Raw genomic sequence first — 13,412 nt, 5'->3', positions numbered from 1 at the left:
GATGGATGGGACTCTGGGGGGGGGAAGCAGCGTTCACAAGCCGCCCGGCAGCCCCGTTTGTCTTGCTGGCCCGGCCTGCAGGTTTCGGTCCTCTTTCGGTGTTAGATGGGTGCGTGTGGTGGGTGGGTGGGTGCCGGGAGCCTGGGGCCCGCTGCTCCCTGCCCTTCTGCTCGGGCCTCTTCGGGAACGTGCGCCGGGGGAGGGAGGAATAAGCCCCAGCTGCTGGCGGCAGCACCCTGCAGGAGGGCTGCACCCACGGGAGCGGGAGGCGGTGGGCACAGGCGGGGGCCCGGGGGCAGGAGGTGGCAGCTGGGCGGCCCCCTGAGAGCAGCGAACTTGCTTCCCGCCGTCAGCCTGCTGCAGCCCTAGCACCCCTTCAGTGCTGTGGGCAAGGAGAGTAAGGAACAGCAGGGGCTGGGGGCAGCTCTGCGGAGAAGGGCCTGGGAGGGTGGGGGGGCAGCAATGCGGCCGGGGGCATTGGGAGCAGCATGGCCAGCAGGTCGAGGGAGGGGATCCTCCCCTTTGCTCTGCCCTGGTGAGGCCACTTCTGCGGTGCTGTGTCCAGTTCTGGGCTCCCCGGTTCCACAGAGACAGGGAACTGCTGGAGCAGGGCCAGCAGAGGCTACGAGGATGATGAGGGGATGGGAGCATCTCCCTGGTGAGGACAGGCTGAGGGATCTGGGGCTGTTCAGCCTGGACAGGACAGAGGGGAATCCCATCAATACACACAAATACCTTAAGGGAAAGTCATGAGGACGGGGCCAGGCTCTTTTCAGCGGTGCCCAGCGACAGGACAAGGGGCAACGGGTACACGCTGCAACACGGGGAGTTCCACCTGAACCTGAGGAGAAACGTCTTTACCGTGAGGGTGCCGGAGCGCTGGGACGGGCTGCCCAGAGAGGCGGTGGGGTCTCCTGCTCTGGAGACATCCACACCTGCCTGGACGTGGCTCTGCAGCCCGCTCTGGGAGACCCTGCTTGAGCAGGGGGGTGGGCTGGGTGGTCGCCAGAGGTCCCCTCCAGCCCCCACCAGTCTGGGATTTAATTCCCATTTTTCCTAGGAAACCAGTACCAATCTTGCAGTAAATGGCAAGTAACTGCAGGTGGCTCCTTCCCCTGTCACCACCAGAAAGCTTTACTTTGCCAAAACACTTCAGCCCTTATTCTCATTTTTAAAGGCATTTTGGAATGATCGCACCCAGCAACCAAAGCGCAGCCACCACGCTGCTCAGAGCCACGTGCCTGGCCGTAACGAAGCTACCAGGGAGGCCCTGGCCTGGGTGACACGGCAGGCATGTGGCCCTGCCCGAGGCAGATTGGTAAAGGCCCAGCAGAGCCTCCCAGTAGGTGCCCAACAGCAGAGGACATAGCACACTCAGAGCCCCCGGTCATTCTACAAGTGTTTATTTACATATTTTACAGCAAATCAAAACTTAGTAAAGTGCAGTTAAAAGAAAACAGCCTGGGGCCCTGGGAACTTTCACTGGGTTCAGTCCTTGGCGGCTGCATTGCTTTTCCCCTTAGGGCAGAGGTGGTCAGGCAGCATCTGCCTGTCGAAGGGGTAGTGGAAGTAGCGGTAGATCTCCTCTGCCTTCCGCGGGCTGACCTGGGCAGCGGCGGCGATGTCGCAGGGCGAGCTGTAAGAGACCACAGTAGGAGGGCACCTGACCTGCAGCTCTGTGGAGCCCAGTGGAGGATGCCAGGACAGAAGGGGAAACTGCCAGTGAGCAAGAAGCGTCGAGAGAGCAACAGGACCAGCCCGAGCTGCCGGTGATCTCCCCTCCCCAGGCCCCTGAGGGCGGTGAGCACTCCAGACTAAGCAAGCCTAAGAAAACTGCAGTGAAAACAGGGAATACCACGACAAGGGAAAGGAAAAGGTATGGCAGTAGGGGGGATGGTAGACGCAGAGCCCGTGTCATTGCCCTGCTCTGCTTGAAGAGCCTGAGAAATGCACGAAGAACAGGACAGGGGAGCGCCGGCAGCAACAGAGAGGTGTACAAAGGGTCTCCCTGAGCAACCGCCCTGGCAGGAGGTCCCGGGTGAGACAGGAGCAAAAGGAAAGTCGGGCCTGAAAGCACTTGTCACACATCTTTGCTGTTACCTGTTGGCCATCTTCTTCACAGAGCCAAAGTGATGGCACATGTTGAGAGCAGCCAGGTAGCTGAGGTTAGGAATAGTCAAGTAGAAGTTGAGCATTTCCTGTCTGTGACCCTCCACCTCCGTTGGCACACAAATGGCAGCGTTTTTTCCTTGCTCCACCAAAGCCAGGTCTTTCAGCAAACCAGCAGTTTCCTCTTGGCAAGAGCTGAAAAGAATCTGGACCCCAGCCTGGACCAAGGCTGAGAGCATACTGTCATAGTACTGCGTCCTCTGGAAAAATCGTGACATTTCTCCTGCAGAGTGAAAATACAGAAAAACTCACTGAGATTTAAGTGCTAAATTACTGTGAAAATCTAATATGAATCACTCACAAAACAAAATGGTTCAAAGATCACCTGCTTTGAGAACTTGCAACAAAAAACATAAGGGAGAACACCACGGGGAAAGGAAACAAGTAAAGGTCACAGGGGCAAGACTTGGTTACATGAGAGGTACAGTTTAGGAATTAACACAGAAATTGCAAATGAAATGTCATTAGGAGATCGGATTGAGAGGAACACAGGATAAAATGACAGGACAGACTGAATCAGAAGAGGTTTAGTAAAGCTATAGAAGTAACAATGAACTTGAACACTGTCAAATAAGAAACCAGCAGCACTCCAGAAACAGCGTAATGAGAAAAACTGGACAACACCAATGAAAATGAATGACGCCTTCAGCAGCTTGGTAAAAAGGCAGCTCAAACGCAATGCCCTGATCTGTAGCCCCTTCTGAGCAGCTACATCGTCAGTGACCAATTCTATCGTTTCCACATCTGAACTATCAATTAATTAAATTTATGTCACAAAAACAAAGCTGCGTCCACAACTTGATTTCAACAGTGGTGTTTTATAGCCCAGAGCGTCTGTCATTTAATTGGAATGCTGAGCTCTAGTTGAAGCAGGTGCAAGCAAGACCTCTCCGTTATTTTCTAGATGGCACTGAGAATAGGCAGCGTTAGTAAAATCATTTGATTGCATAATTTGGATTTTAGTTTTAAAACAAATGGCTGGTCCAGACTATATAAGTTAATGAAATAATCTTGAATTTTCCACAAATGTTTAATCAAGTCAGGAGCTGCTCTTGAGACTCCTCTGTTCCGTGCGCTGTGACACGAGGCAATAGCTCAAACGCAGCCTTCCCAAAGCAACTCGTTGTCGGAGTGCTCTTTTTTTTCTAAAATACAATTTTATTCAGCTCATCTTTTGCTTGTTCAAGCAGCAGTCATTACGTGGTTTGGCCTCTGCAGTTTGGAGGTGGGCTTAATATGCGGGGTGCTGTGCTCAGGCCAGCTGCCATTCTCACTGGTTCTAAACCTCTTAGCTTGCTGCTCGAAAAAAGTATTTTTCCGGAGTCTGCTATTATTTTAGTGCAGAGCACAGGTAAGATTGTGCTTGTTCCTTTTTTCTACTATTCTCACCTTCTTTGTTGAAATAATCTTGAAGTTGGGGTATTCTTGCACATATTAATAGGTCAGTTAACGTTTGAGTTAACTTGCTTTGCCCTCCCTCAGTAATTAGTAAGCAGCGTATCCCTCTGGCTCTGGCTGTGTATTTCTGCCTATATTAAAAGGCCCTCAAAAGCAGAACAAATCTTAACGCTCAGCTTATTACTGTAATACTCCTACAGAGGGTAAAATGCAGGTTTTCAATCTACTTTCCATCCTGTATTATACAGAAAGCCAGTGTAGCCAGTGCAAGCCTTGAGCAGAGACCAGTGCGTCCCCGTGCTGCCCCAGGCTGGTGACACCCACCTGTTTTAATCCTGTCCTTTTCCACAATCACACATATTCTCTTAAACATGTTCTGCAGGCACTGGATCCGCTGGGTGACTTTATTCCTGTTCACATAGTTCACTAAGTCTGACAGAAACGTCCTCTCCACCGCCATGCAGTTGCTTACAATGTAATCGCTGCTGCTCAGCGAGCAAACCTGCACCTTTACTCCGTGAACTGCCTTCAAGGAAGAAATCACCTCCGCTCCAGAGGAGATCTCACGACTGTCTACCAGAATACAGAGCGAAGGCTTTTTCTCCAGAGGGTCACATGAAAACAGAGCTGGAGCTGAAGAGGGGTTTGTGGAAGCAGAATGAGATGGGACTGAAGTGCTCCTACAGGTGTTCTTCAAAGAACTTTCCACCTGTAAATGTTGAGAATCACAGTATTTCTAACTGATCGCAGAAGCATAAGGCCAAAGAACAACGTGGGTGAAAAAAAGTTTTCAAATACCTATAGCTTAATAAAAAAAAAAAAAAAATACACTTTGTTCCAGTTTATTTTTTAAATCAAATTAATAGAATCTAAAAAGTATTTCTCAATATTGCAAAACTTATTAACACTTTAATCTATAAAGTCTTCCAAATTCCAATGACGAAAGCATGCAGCCTTCACTAAGAAGTTCAACAAAAACGGAATATTATACATGGTAGAAGTCAGCGTACGAGATCAGGAACCCAGCCTCCAACTATGAATGTGTTACTTCAGGACACTGAACAAGTATTTTGCAACTACAAAACCCAGAGAATTAGTGGACACTCTCTGCTATTCAAAACAGATCCATACTCCTCCACGACCGTCAGACTCAAGGTAGTATCTAATGCCCCCATTTTTGTTTCCCGACCACTAATAATACTCGCCAGATTACCCTGTGAGTACAAAAACTTCCGATACCAAAGAAAAGGGAGCTACCTAACGCGGTACAAGCAGCCTGGACCTGCTCCCTTACCACCAGGAGCACGCTCGCTCGCTGCTGTATTGCTGACAGCCCTCGAAACAGCAGCGCGATGGGCCGGATTCCCACCGGCTGGGATTCTTTAGCAAAACGTGAGGGGCAAGGTCCTTGGTTTTGAGTTATAACACCAACCTCACTGCGAGCCTGGAGAGCCTCCTTCCCTGCATCAGAACTGGCGACAGCTGGCGGAAAGCACGTGCTCCTGACTTGGTCTGGGTGAAAATCCAGCATTTCCGATACTGAAGCTTTCAAGCTGGGAATCATCTTGCTCTTATCCTCAACTGCCTGGTGAACAATGACTTCCCCAGCAAGTCTTCTGGGCTGCGCAGAAGAGGCTGAAGGCAGTGACTTGGGTACCTGAGCATTTTCCTGTTCTGCCCTGAAAGAGTCTGTTTTCACAGGCTTCTCATTGCTGACACTTATTTCTTCCCCGCTGGAATCACTGACAACAATAATTCGGGACGGTTTCTTCTTTGGCACTGGGACAGAACAGTCCTCTTTCATTCCAGCCTGGTTTAAGTTTTTTCTGCGGCGAGTGAGGTATTGTTTTCTTCCACTAGTGAAACTCTCATGATTTAGGAGATCAAAATCAACACACACTTCCTCCTCACTAGATTCACTTTTGCAAGTTTCCTCTTCCACCTCTCCAACACAGAAACTGTCTTCTTCATAAGACTGGTCTTGCTCAGGAATCTGGGGCAGGGGGGAAACCCAAAGTTAGTTTTGAAATACGGTAACGATGTTGCTCCTCCGCTCCATAAAGGCACTTTGCTTACCCAACCCACCCTATGCCTCTGAGAACCTCCGCGCTGAGCACGTTCTGCAGTTCCTCAGCTACTGCCCCGCAAGGCCCAGCACATGTAGCTGTGCTGGAACACACATACACTCAGTTGGGCCCATGGCTTCTCACCAGAAAGATTTTAAAGGGAATATTACTTGTAGCATCACAATAGAAGCAAGACTTGCTCACTAATACTGCTGCCACACAGCTTGGGATGCCCGCAGGAGTATCTCCTTTGCACGTGTCTGCACAGGCGAAAGGACCGAACCGCCACACTGGCCCACTGGGTCGCAGGTTTGCACTGAGGCAGACCCCGCACCCTACACCACATGCACAAGGAACGCCGCAGCACACGCGCAAGGCTTGCTGACAGAAGCACTTCATGATGCCTTTGCAATGTGTAAAATGAAATGGAAGTTCAAGCTTTGTGTTTTCAGCAGCACTCTGCCTCAGCTGAAACAACAACAAAACCGACATCGTAAGCTGAGGCTGCTTGGAAATCGAGCCTTATGAATTCTTCTTATCTGCTTGCAAATAATCACTGAGCACAACCTGCATTTTTTTATGGTAATGAAAAAAAAAGTGATTTACCCTTTTCATCCAATACAGATCTCCACTTTCTTGTGCTGAAGGTGATATAGAAAACAGGAATACAAGGTACAGGGGAAAAAAAATGTGGAGAGGGGATAAGGAATGATCCTGAATATCTGTTTTTCCAATTCTATTTAGGTACTTAGTTTTCCAAGGCAAAATAATTCTTTCAAGGGAAAACTGAAGTAGCTAAAAACTGCTCTACAAGTGACTTATGTCACGTGACATACAAAGAGTTCAGAGTAAAACAGAAGCCAGAAGATAGATCTTGTAGATCATCTCAGCTGAGCACCATGCAGCGTTCATGTTGAGGGGGAGCACAGCCAGGTGTGATAGGAACTGAACTGAGCCAGGAGCAGGCACGAGAAGAAGTTATCATTTTGAAAACAGCTCCATCACGATCATACATTCACTGGCCCTTTTATGAGTAGGCAGGATTTGTGCGTAACGATACGGTGCGTAATAGGGCAAGAAAGTGGCTAAGGATCCGCTTTGGAGAGTCCCTCATGCTCAGTGGTTACCCCATGCAGCAGGGGCACAACTAACATCTGGGGTCCACGGAAAGGGTCAGCCCCAGTAACGCTGGCGACACTGGACAGCAAGAGGCACCCTGCCAGAGAGTGCTGAGGAGCAGCAACAAGCACCGTTAAATATACTACTTTATTTTCTCATAAACATTTCCAAACTTGCATTTCAGGAGCTAACCTAGTTTCTAGAGAAAATGTGATCTCTTGGCACTGCGGCTTCTCCGGCAGCAAGAGCACACGGCAATCTGACATACAACTGGGTAACGGGCAGCGGTGCCAAGAGAGAGAGATTTTCTCCAGCAATACACCCAAACTGCTCCACATCTGCATGGGGCTTGTTTGATTCACCAAACTGGGAAGTCGGTTAAGAGACTGGAAACGTCACACGCTGGGTGAGAGGACTCTTCCTCGGAGGATGTCAGTCAGCATCCTTTGGGACAGCGGAAGGCAGCAGGGACGGGGAGGTCAGCTTCCAACCCTGGAGCATCTGCAGTGTTACATGGATCAACAGTGGTCACTGTAACAGCTCTGCTCTTCAGTGAGAAGACAACTAGGGACTGGGATGCTTTTGCTTCAGACTGGCTGACAGCCTCTCTCTGGCTGAGGAATGGGGTGGGGGTGCTTCTATCAAAGCATAAGTGTCTGCACACTTTAACTTAAAAATCAAAATTAAGTCAAAAGTAATTTGTTGGAACTTATTATTTATCAGCAATAGGCCGCAAGCTACACTTCAGAGTAGGACTAGAACCTAAATACAGTCACACATGACCAGTTTCATGAGGACGGCTGTCATTTCCTTTTGTACCTGAGAGAAAATCGTCATGTTGAATTCACGATGAACCATTTTGTATCTGTTGCCAAGAGCTGGGCTACGCACAGATTTCAGGTAAACTCCTTTCATCTCACAGTCTGAATCAAAACAAGACAGAATATAGGATTATTAAGGATATGATTTTAAATTCATTAATATAGAAGACATGATGGAACAGTAAGTAATTCCTTTATAGTGTCCCAAAAACCTGTATTTCAAAAAACAAAAATTTTCAGTTCTCCAGACATCTATGAAAATCCCAAAGCAAAGGACTGGGTCTACCCTGCTCGCCATCCTGAACGCTGCCACGTAGGTGGTTTTCTCAGCGGGCAGAGCTCTGGAGGCCCATAGCAGGGAGAAGGGCCACACTGCCACAGGAAACCCACATCACTCCCGTTTCCATGTTTTAAGTCTCTCCCAGAACAGATGCAAAAACTGGTTTCAGGAACTGTGTGAGAAAGGGATGGGTTTACTGAAGCCCACACAGGATCTTACAGAGAACAACTCAGTGTCAGTGGAGAAGGAAAATCCTCAGCAACACCTAGGAATTTTAAATATTCCAGGGAAGGACAAGGTTCGTAAGCACAGGGGTAAGTAAACCATCTTGGCCAAAAAACAGCAGTACCTTCTCAGCTGTGACAGTGTCGACACTGTAATTTTATCTATTGTTATTTCATATCACGTTTTAGGTTTCTCTGTAACAGAAGACCTGAAGGAATCAGAAATTTCTAAGTGAAATGGAAAACTGTGTTTCTGTTCAGTGATGATGGAGCATTGATGCTTCATAAGAGGTGACAGTCCTCAAAGAACTGACTCCGGCCAGCCCAAAGCCATCACACAGTAGAGACTCCAGTGAGGAACATAGTACATAAGAAACCCATGCGAATAAAAAACCAGAAAAGGTAATAAGAGATAATGGAAAGCACTCGATTTATCACAGCTGAGGAGGTTACTGCTTACTAGCTGACACATTAGCTAGCAAAACGGCCGTGCCTCTCCCACACCACTTGCTAAGCAACACTCTTTATCTTAAAACCATAAACAACTCTCCTCACTCACTGTTTAACACTTGTGTGACCTCTGCATCATCGTTCAAGAACTGAGCAAGTGAAGAGTTCAGCTCATCCTCTGCATCATCACTCTCATCAGATGAAACAGCATCTTCATCTTGCTGGGACAGCTCAGCTTCTTCATCTAAAAACTGCCTTGCTGCATTCTAAAAAAGCGAAAAAATCCAAACAAAATTTTAGTTAGAAGCTGGCTCCCAGTTAACTAACGTTACATATGAGACCTCTGATTAAATCAGTTCGTGACTCTGAACATCAGCTGTCTAGGTCGTCACAGCTACTAGGCTTCTGGCTTTGAAAAGAGGTGAAGGAAAGCACGCGCGGGTCAGCGACACGCAGGCCAGCGCACAAACGCCTGTCCCACCAGCACAGAAGAGTGAAGCTGGTGTCCATTTCAAAGCACTGGCCAAAAGCAACCACAGCGTGTAGCACTGTTTACACCCAAGCTAGTTAGTAGTACGGGCAGAGTTTATTAACACGCTGTAGCTAAGCTACCCAAAAATATTAGGTTAATTTGTAACTTACAAATCTAGTTTTACTCTTTTTATTTGCTTTCAGAAATCTGTTCTGATTTCGCAGTGCTGGATTACTCTGAACCCAAGTCCACTAGAAGCTTCAGATACAGACTTCACACTGGTTTGTCCTTCTCTGTTTAGGATTTAGAATTGTTTCATTAATTCATCAGACAATGCCAACTCCTTATGGAGAAATGGTCATGTTTCAGGGAAGATGAAGCACTCACACATGAACTGCAGTCCAGGAGACACGACACAAACCTTGGTACTAAGTTCACAAGAATGCACATGGAAACAAAACAAATGAATTCAGGAAGTTGTTTTCTCAGAGACAGTTTATATTAAGCTAACTTTGTCTCTTATAGTTTCAGCTATAAAGTACTAAAGTAAAACACGAAAAGCCCCTAGAAGCATTATGTATCCCAATTACTCTAGAAGAATGATTTGTTTGCCTTATTTTTACTAAAAAGCACAAAGCTGTGAATTTTAGATGTGTACACGAAAGACTAGGACATTTTGTGCTACAGTAAGTGACACCGCTGATTTTCAGATTTTCCCAAGTCTTTTAATTATTTGCTTATATCAATTAGTAAACCTTAATGACAGGCTTTATTAGTAGTTCCTTTTCTAGAACAGTTTTGATTATTGTGAAACACACTGGAGGTTACCTGTTTACAGGAAAGAACTCTCAATGCTATTGCCAATTAGTCTCAATCCTGTGATTAAGACTATGTGAGGGACTTCACAACTAGTGAAGGACTACGGAGAGGACAAACCCTGTGGTGTAAAAGCGCTGTGACACCAGAAACTAACAGGCAAGAGTCTGGTCACACTTGGGAAACAATAAATTACCAGGTTCTTAAATTCCTTATTGAGTCTCTGAATTCAGTGCCAGCAGCTATTTTAGTCACCTTGGGACTTCTCATAGTCTCAGTTAATCTAACTGCAGATCACTGCTGCACTTACAGCTCCATTACCTGTACTTCTGTACACTGAACGCCGTAACAGGCGGTGGACTGATCAAAATGATTTTGATGTCTTGGATCATCTGTAGACCTGAAATTCTGACATATTCATCATTATGGATATTTAGCTAAGACGATACGTGAAGGAAGAGTAGAATTTCCTAAGTATACACACTCCCTTTCCATGAACCTTTTGGTCTCACATTAAAAAAAAAAAACATGGAAAAATGGATTTTTCATCTACCTCATTCTTTCTATTCCAGAACACAAAATACTGATACTATAGGAAAGTCTCCATCTCCACATCAATGTATATTTAAGAGCTTTTCAATTTACTATGAATATATGATTCTGGCCCTACATCCTCTCCTGCATCCATTCCTGATGCAGTGACAGATTAAAATGTAAAATGCTAAGTTAAGAATTAAGTTTTGGGGCAAGGGACCATTGCTATCTTAACATGTTCAAAGTTGAAACCATTAGCGTAAGTCGTAAATTCATATGATCAAGTATCCTAATAGCATAAATTCTGGACAAGAAACCAAGCTTCCCGAGTCTGACTAATCTTTGAGTATCTTCTACTTGCAATGTAAATTGTTATTTTCCTTCAGAAGATTATTATGCAGGGCCCTGCAGATTCCTCTGAGAGCCAGGCAATGGATGTGAAGGTTCAGGTCATTACCCAGTGTTTCAAAGATTTCATCTCAAATGTCTGCAATAAACTTGAGTGAAATAGCAACAAGCCTCAACCCTCCTAAACCATGTCTTAAAAACAAACAACTGCCCAGCTGCAGGCCTACTATAGTACAGTTGTACCATGAGTGCCTACAAAGGCCATAAAATAGACAGGAGCTCCATTTTTTAGACCATAAAATACATACAGGCTCCAGAACAAGTAATTTAATGACACCGTAATTTTTTGTCTGAAATATGTGAAACTTTTCTGGCATTTTCTTTTTTTTTTAATTTAAATATATAGACAAATTAGAAAATGTTTTCAGTTCATTCTTGCAGTTTGAACACAAAGTAGAATCTCACCAAGACTCTTTCCGTCTCCTTTTTGGTTTTGTTTTGTAACACACTGCTTGTGTTCACAGACACATTCTTCTGAGCTAGATTTTGCAATGTGGCAAACGTCCACTTACACACACACACGTATGACAAAGCACAGCCATTATCCACATTGCCACCTGAATGCAAACTGCTCCAAGTATGACCTTCAACGTATTAAGAGAGACGTGTCATGTCACATACCTTGTATGTAAATTTGCTATTGACCTTTTGCTGTTTTGTATTTCTCAGCTGGTTTTTGCTACAGGTTGCTGAGCTGCTCTTCATGGTCCTACTGGAGTTCTTCTGAAAATCCTTGTCATCATCACTGGACATGTCCGACTACAGGAATATTTAACAAAAACTTCAATGAATAAAACTCAAACAAGCAATACTTTAATTACACAGTCAAACTCCGACATCTGGGTTCTTTTAAGCAGCACCTAATCTTTTTGTGATTGATTTGCTATGGCAAAATAATGCGATAACCCCAATTATCTTATTAAATACAAAAGAACAGAAAAACATGTTATTTGGAAGAAAAATCAGGTCAAATCTGACAGGAACTTCCCCCCCCCCAATGCAAAGCCTTGTGGAGTAGGAGTTATTTTACTGCCTTTCACAAAGGGAGAGGCTCAGCTCTCCGGCCCATAGCAATACTTCACTGCCAAACAACAACTGCAAAATCGTCTTTGGAGACCTCGGGGAAGAACTGAAGGCAGGAAAGCAATTACATTTTAATACGCTTTAGGTCAGATGGCATAAAATATTTTTAATAAGAACACTTGCCTACCGACTGGAGAAAGAGTAAATGTTTAAATATATACTCCATAAATGAATTTGCATTATTTTCCTTCTGTCACAACAAAGCACTTACTAACCACGTTAAGTGGCTGTCGACGTTTCCTGACGGCACGAATTGGCGATTCAAAATCACTATTATTCATGACCTATGTAAACAGAACATAAGTATAATTGCAAAGAGGATTTCTGTTTTCGTGTTTGACTTCATTTTGCTTCTCTCATCTTTTTGTTGTTTTTTTTTCCTCCCTCTCTTTCCAAGACTCACATCAGGAGACTTCAAAACATTCTTTTTTTTCCTATTTTTTCTCCGGAAAACGATCTCTTCTTCACTCTCACTGCTGGTTCCTACAGAAAAAATAGTAAACAACATTCACAAGAAAATGCATTTTTCACAATACAATATTGCTATAACTGAGCAGTCAAAATCTGTCTCTTATAAAAGTACCTACAAAGGAGATTACTTATGGATCTGTGGCAAATATTGTTCCCTTTAGCCTTGTTAATCAAAATAAATAACCTCCAGCTGAGATGTACAATAAATCCTACTTCCCTGGGGAGTCTCTTGAGTGGAAGTGATTACCCCTGGCAGTGCAGATACAGAAAAAGGGAGGTGAAAAATGAAACCAAGAGAAAAAGCCCTTAAAAGTTGAATAAGAGTTGTGCTTCTGGAAGCATCTTGTAACAACATACCGTTTGGGTGCACTGAGGAACTCCCTAAAAAGTCCTCTTTCCAATTCCTCATCCAGCTACAGCCTTTTTTGTTCTTACAGAGGACTGCCTTTATGAAACACAAGGTCTCCCTTCTCGCTCTGCATGGCCAGGCTCCCGTTCCGCCAGGCAGCCCCCGGGCCTGGTGCAGCCGATACGCTGCCCACGATGACCCCCTTCCTCCCCCAAAGCAGGGGTTAACCGCAGCTACAGCACCCTGGCTTATTTTTAACTCTCTTTCTTCGGGAGTATGGCAGGGTAGGGTGGGATAGAGAGTTGGTTCTAATTAAATCAGTCAAAGCTTTGAATTTCTTGAAGGAAAAGCACAAAACTCCCAAACATTCCACTTCTAAAATAACATCTTTAAATAGCAGTAACTATTATTTCAACAACACATGCTATCCGGGGAGGTTTTCAAGACCCGACTGGACAAAGCCCTTAACAGCCAGACCAAAGTTCACTCTCAAACCTGCAATTCTAAGACAGCAACTTGTTTCTTTCTGTGGTTTTGTTTCGGGGGCGGGGGGGGGGTTGGGGGGTTGGGGTTTTTTTAATAACTATTTTTCATTACACAGATTACAATTTTTGAATTCAGCAAACTAACTTATCAATTTGAGGGTGTGATGATTCAGGAAGAAAGGCAGTATTCAACAATAATCTTCAGAAATCATGATGCCTATCAGACAAATTCAAAGAGAAGGAAAAAAAGATGCTTTAACCATCAAA

The 13,412-nt window shown here is 45.2% G+C and overlaps 1 protein-coding gene across 4 annotated transcripts in view; it reads right to left on the bottom strand.

Moving 5' to 3' along the window:
- Positions 1–1,386: 1,386 nt before the first annotated feature.
- FANCM (FA complementation group M) overlaps positions 1,387–13,412 on the bottom strand; it is a 75,903-nt gene continuing 63,877 nt past the window's right edge. For 2 of the 4 annotated variants that reach the window (XM_055715153.1, XM_055715154.1), the window contains exons 15-23: positions 12,244–12,323; positions 12,056–12,124; positions 11,379–11,516; positions 8,637–8,793; positions 7,572–7,675; positions 5,000–5,560; positions 3,892–4,276; positions 2,101–2,392; positions 1,387–1,636 (exon numbers count right to left, since the gene is read on the bottom strand). In XM_055715153.1, coding sequence (XP_055571128.1) covers positions 1,489–1,636; positions 2,101–2,392; positions 3,892–4,276; positions 5,000–5,560; positions 7,572–7,675; positions 8,637–8,793; positions 11,379–11,516; positions 12,056–12,124; positions 12,244–12,323 — 1,934 coding nt within the window. In that variant the 3' untranslated portion in view covers positions 1,387–1,488. Of the gene's footprint in view, positions 1,637–2,100; positions 2,393–3,891; positions 4,277–4,999; positions 5,561–7,571; positions 7,676–8,636; positions 8,794–11,378; positions 11,517–12,055; positions 12,324–13,412 lie in introns of those variants that run through there. The other 2 variants (XR_008733041.1, XM_055715156.1) reach the window with 2 other exon arrangements.

Source organism: Falco cherrug, chromosome 7, assembly GCF_023634085.1.
Source record: "Falco cherrug isolate bFalChe1 chromosome 7, bFalChe1.pri, whole genome shotgun sequence".
Lineage (NCBI taxonomy): Eukaryota > Metazoa > Chordata > Aves > Falconiformes > Falconidae > Falco > Falco cherrug.
This window is presented reverse-complemented; position numbering and strand designations above follow the sequence as displayed.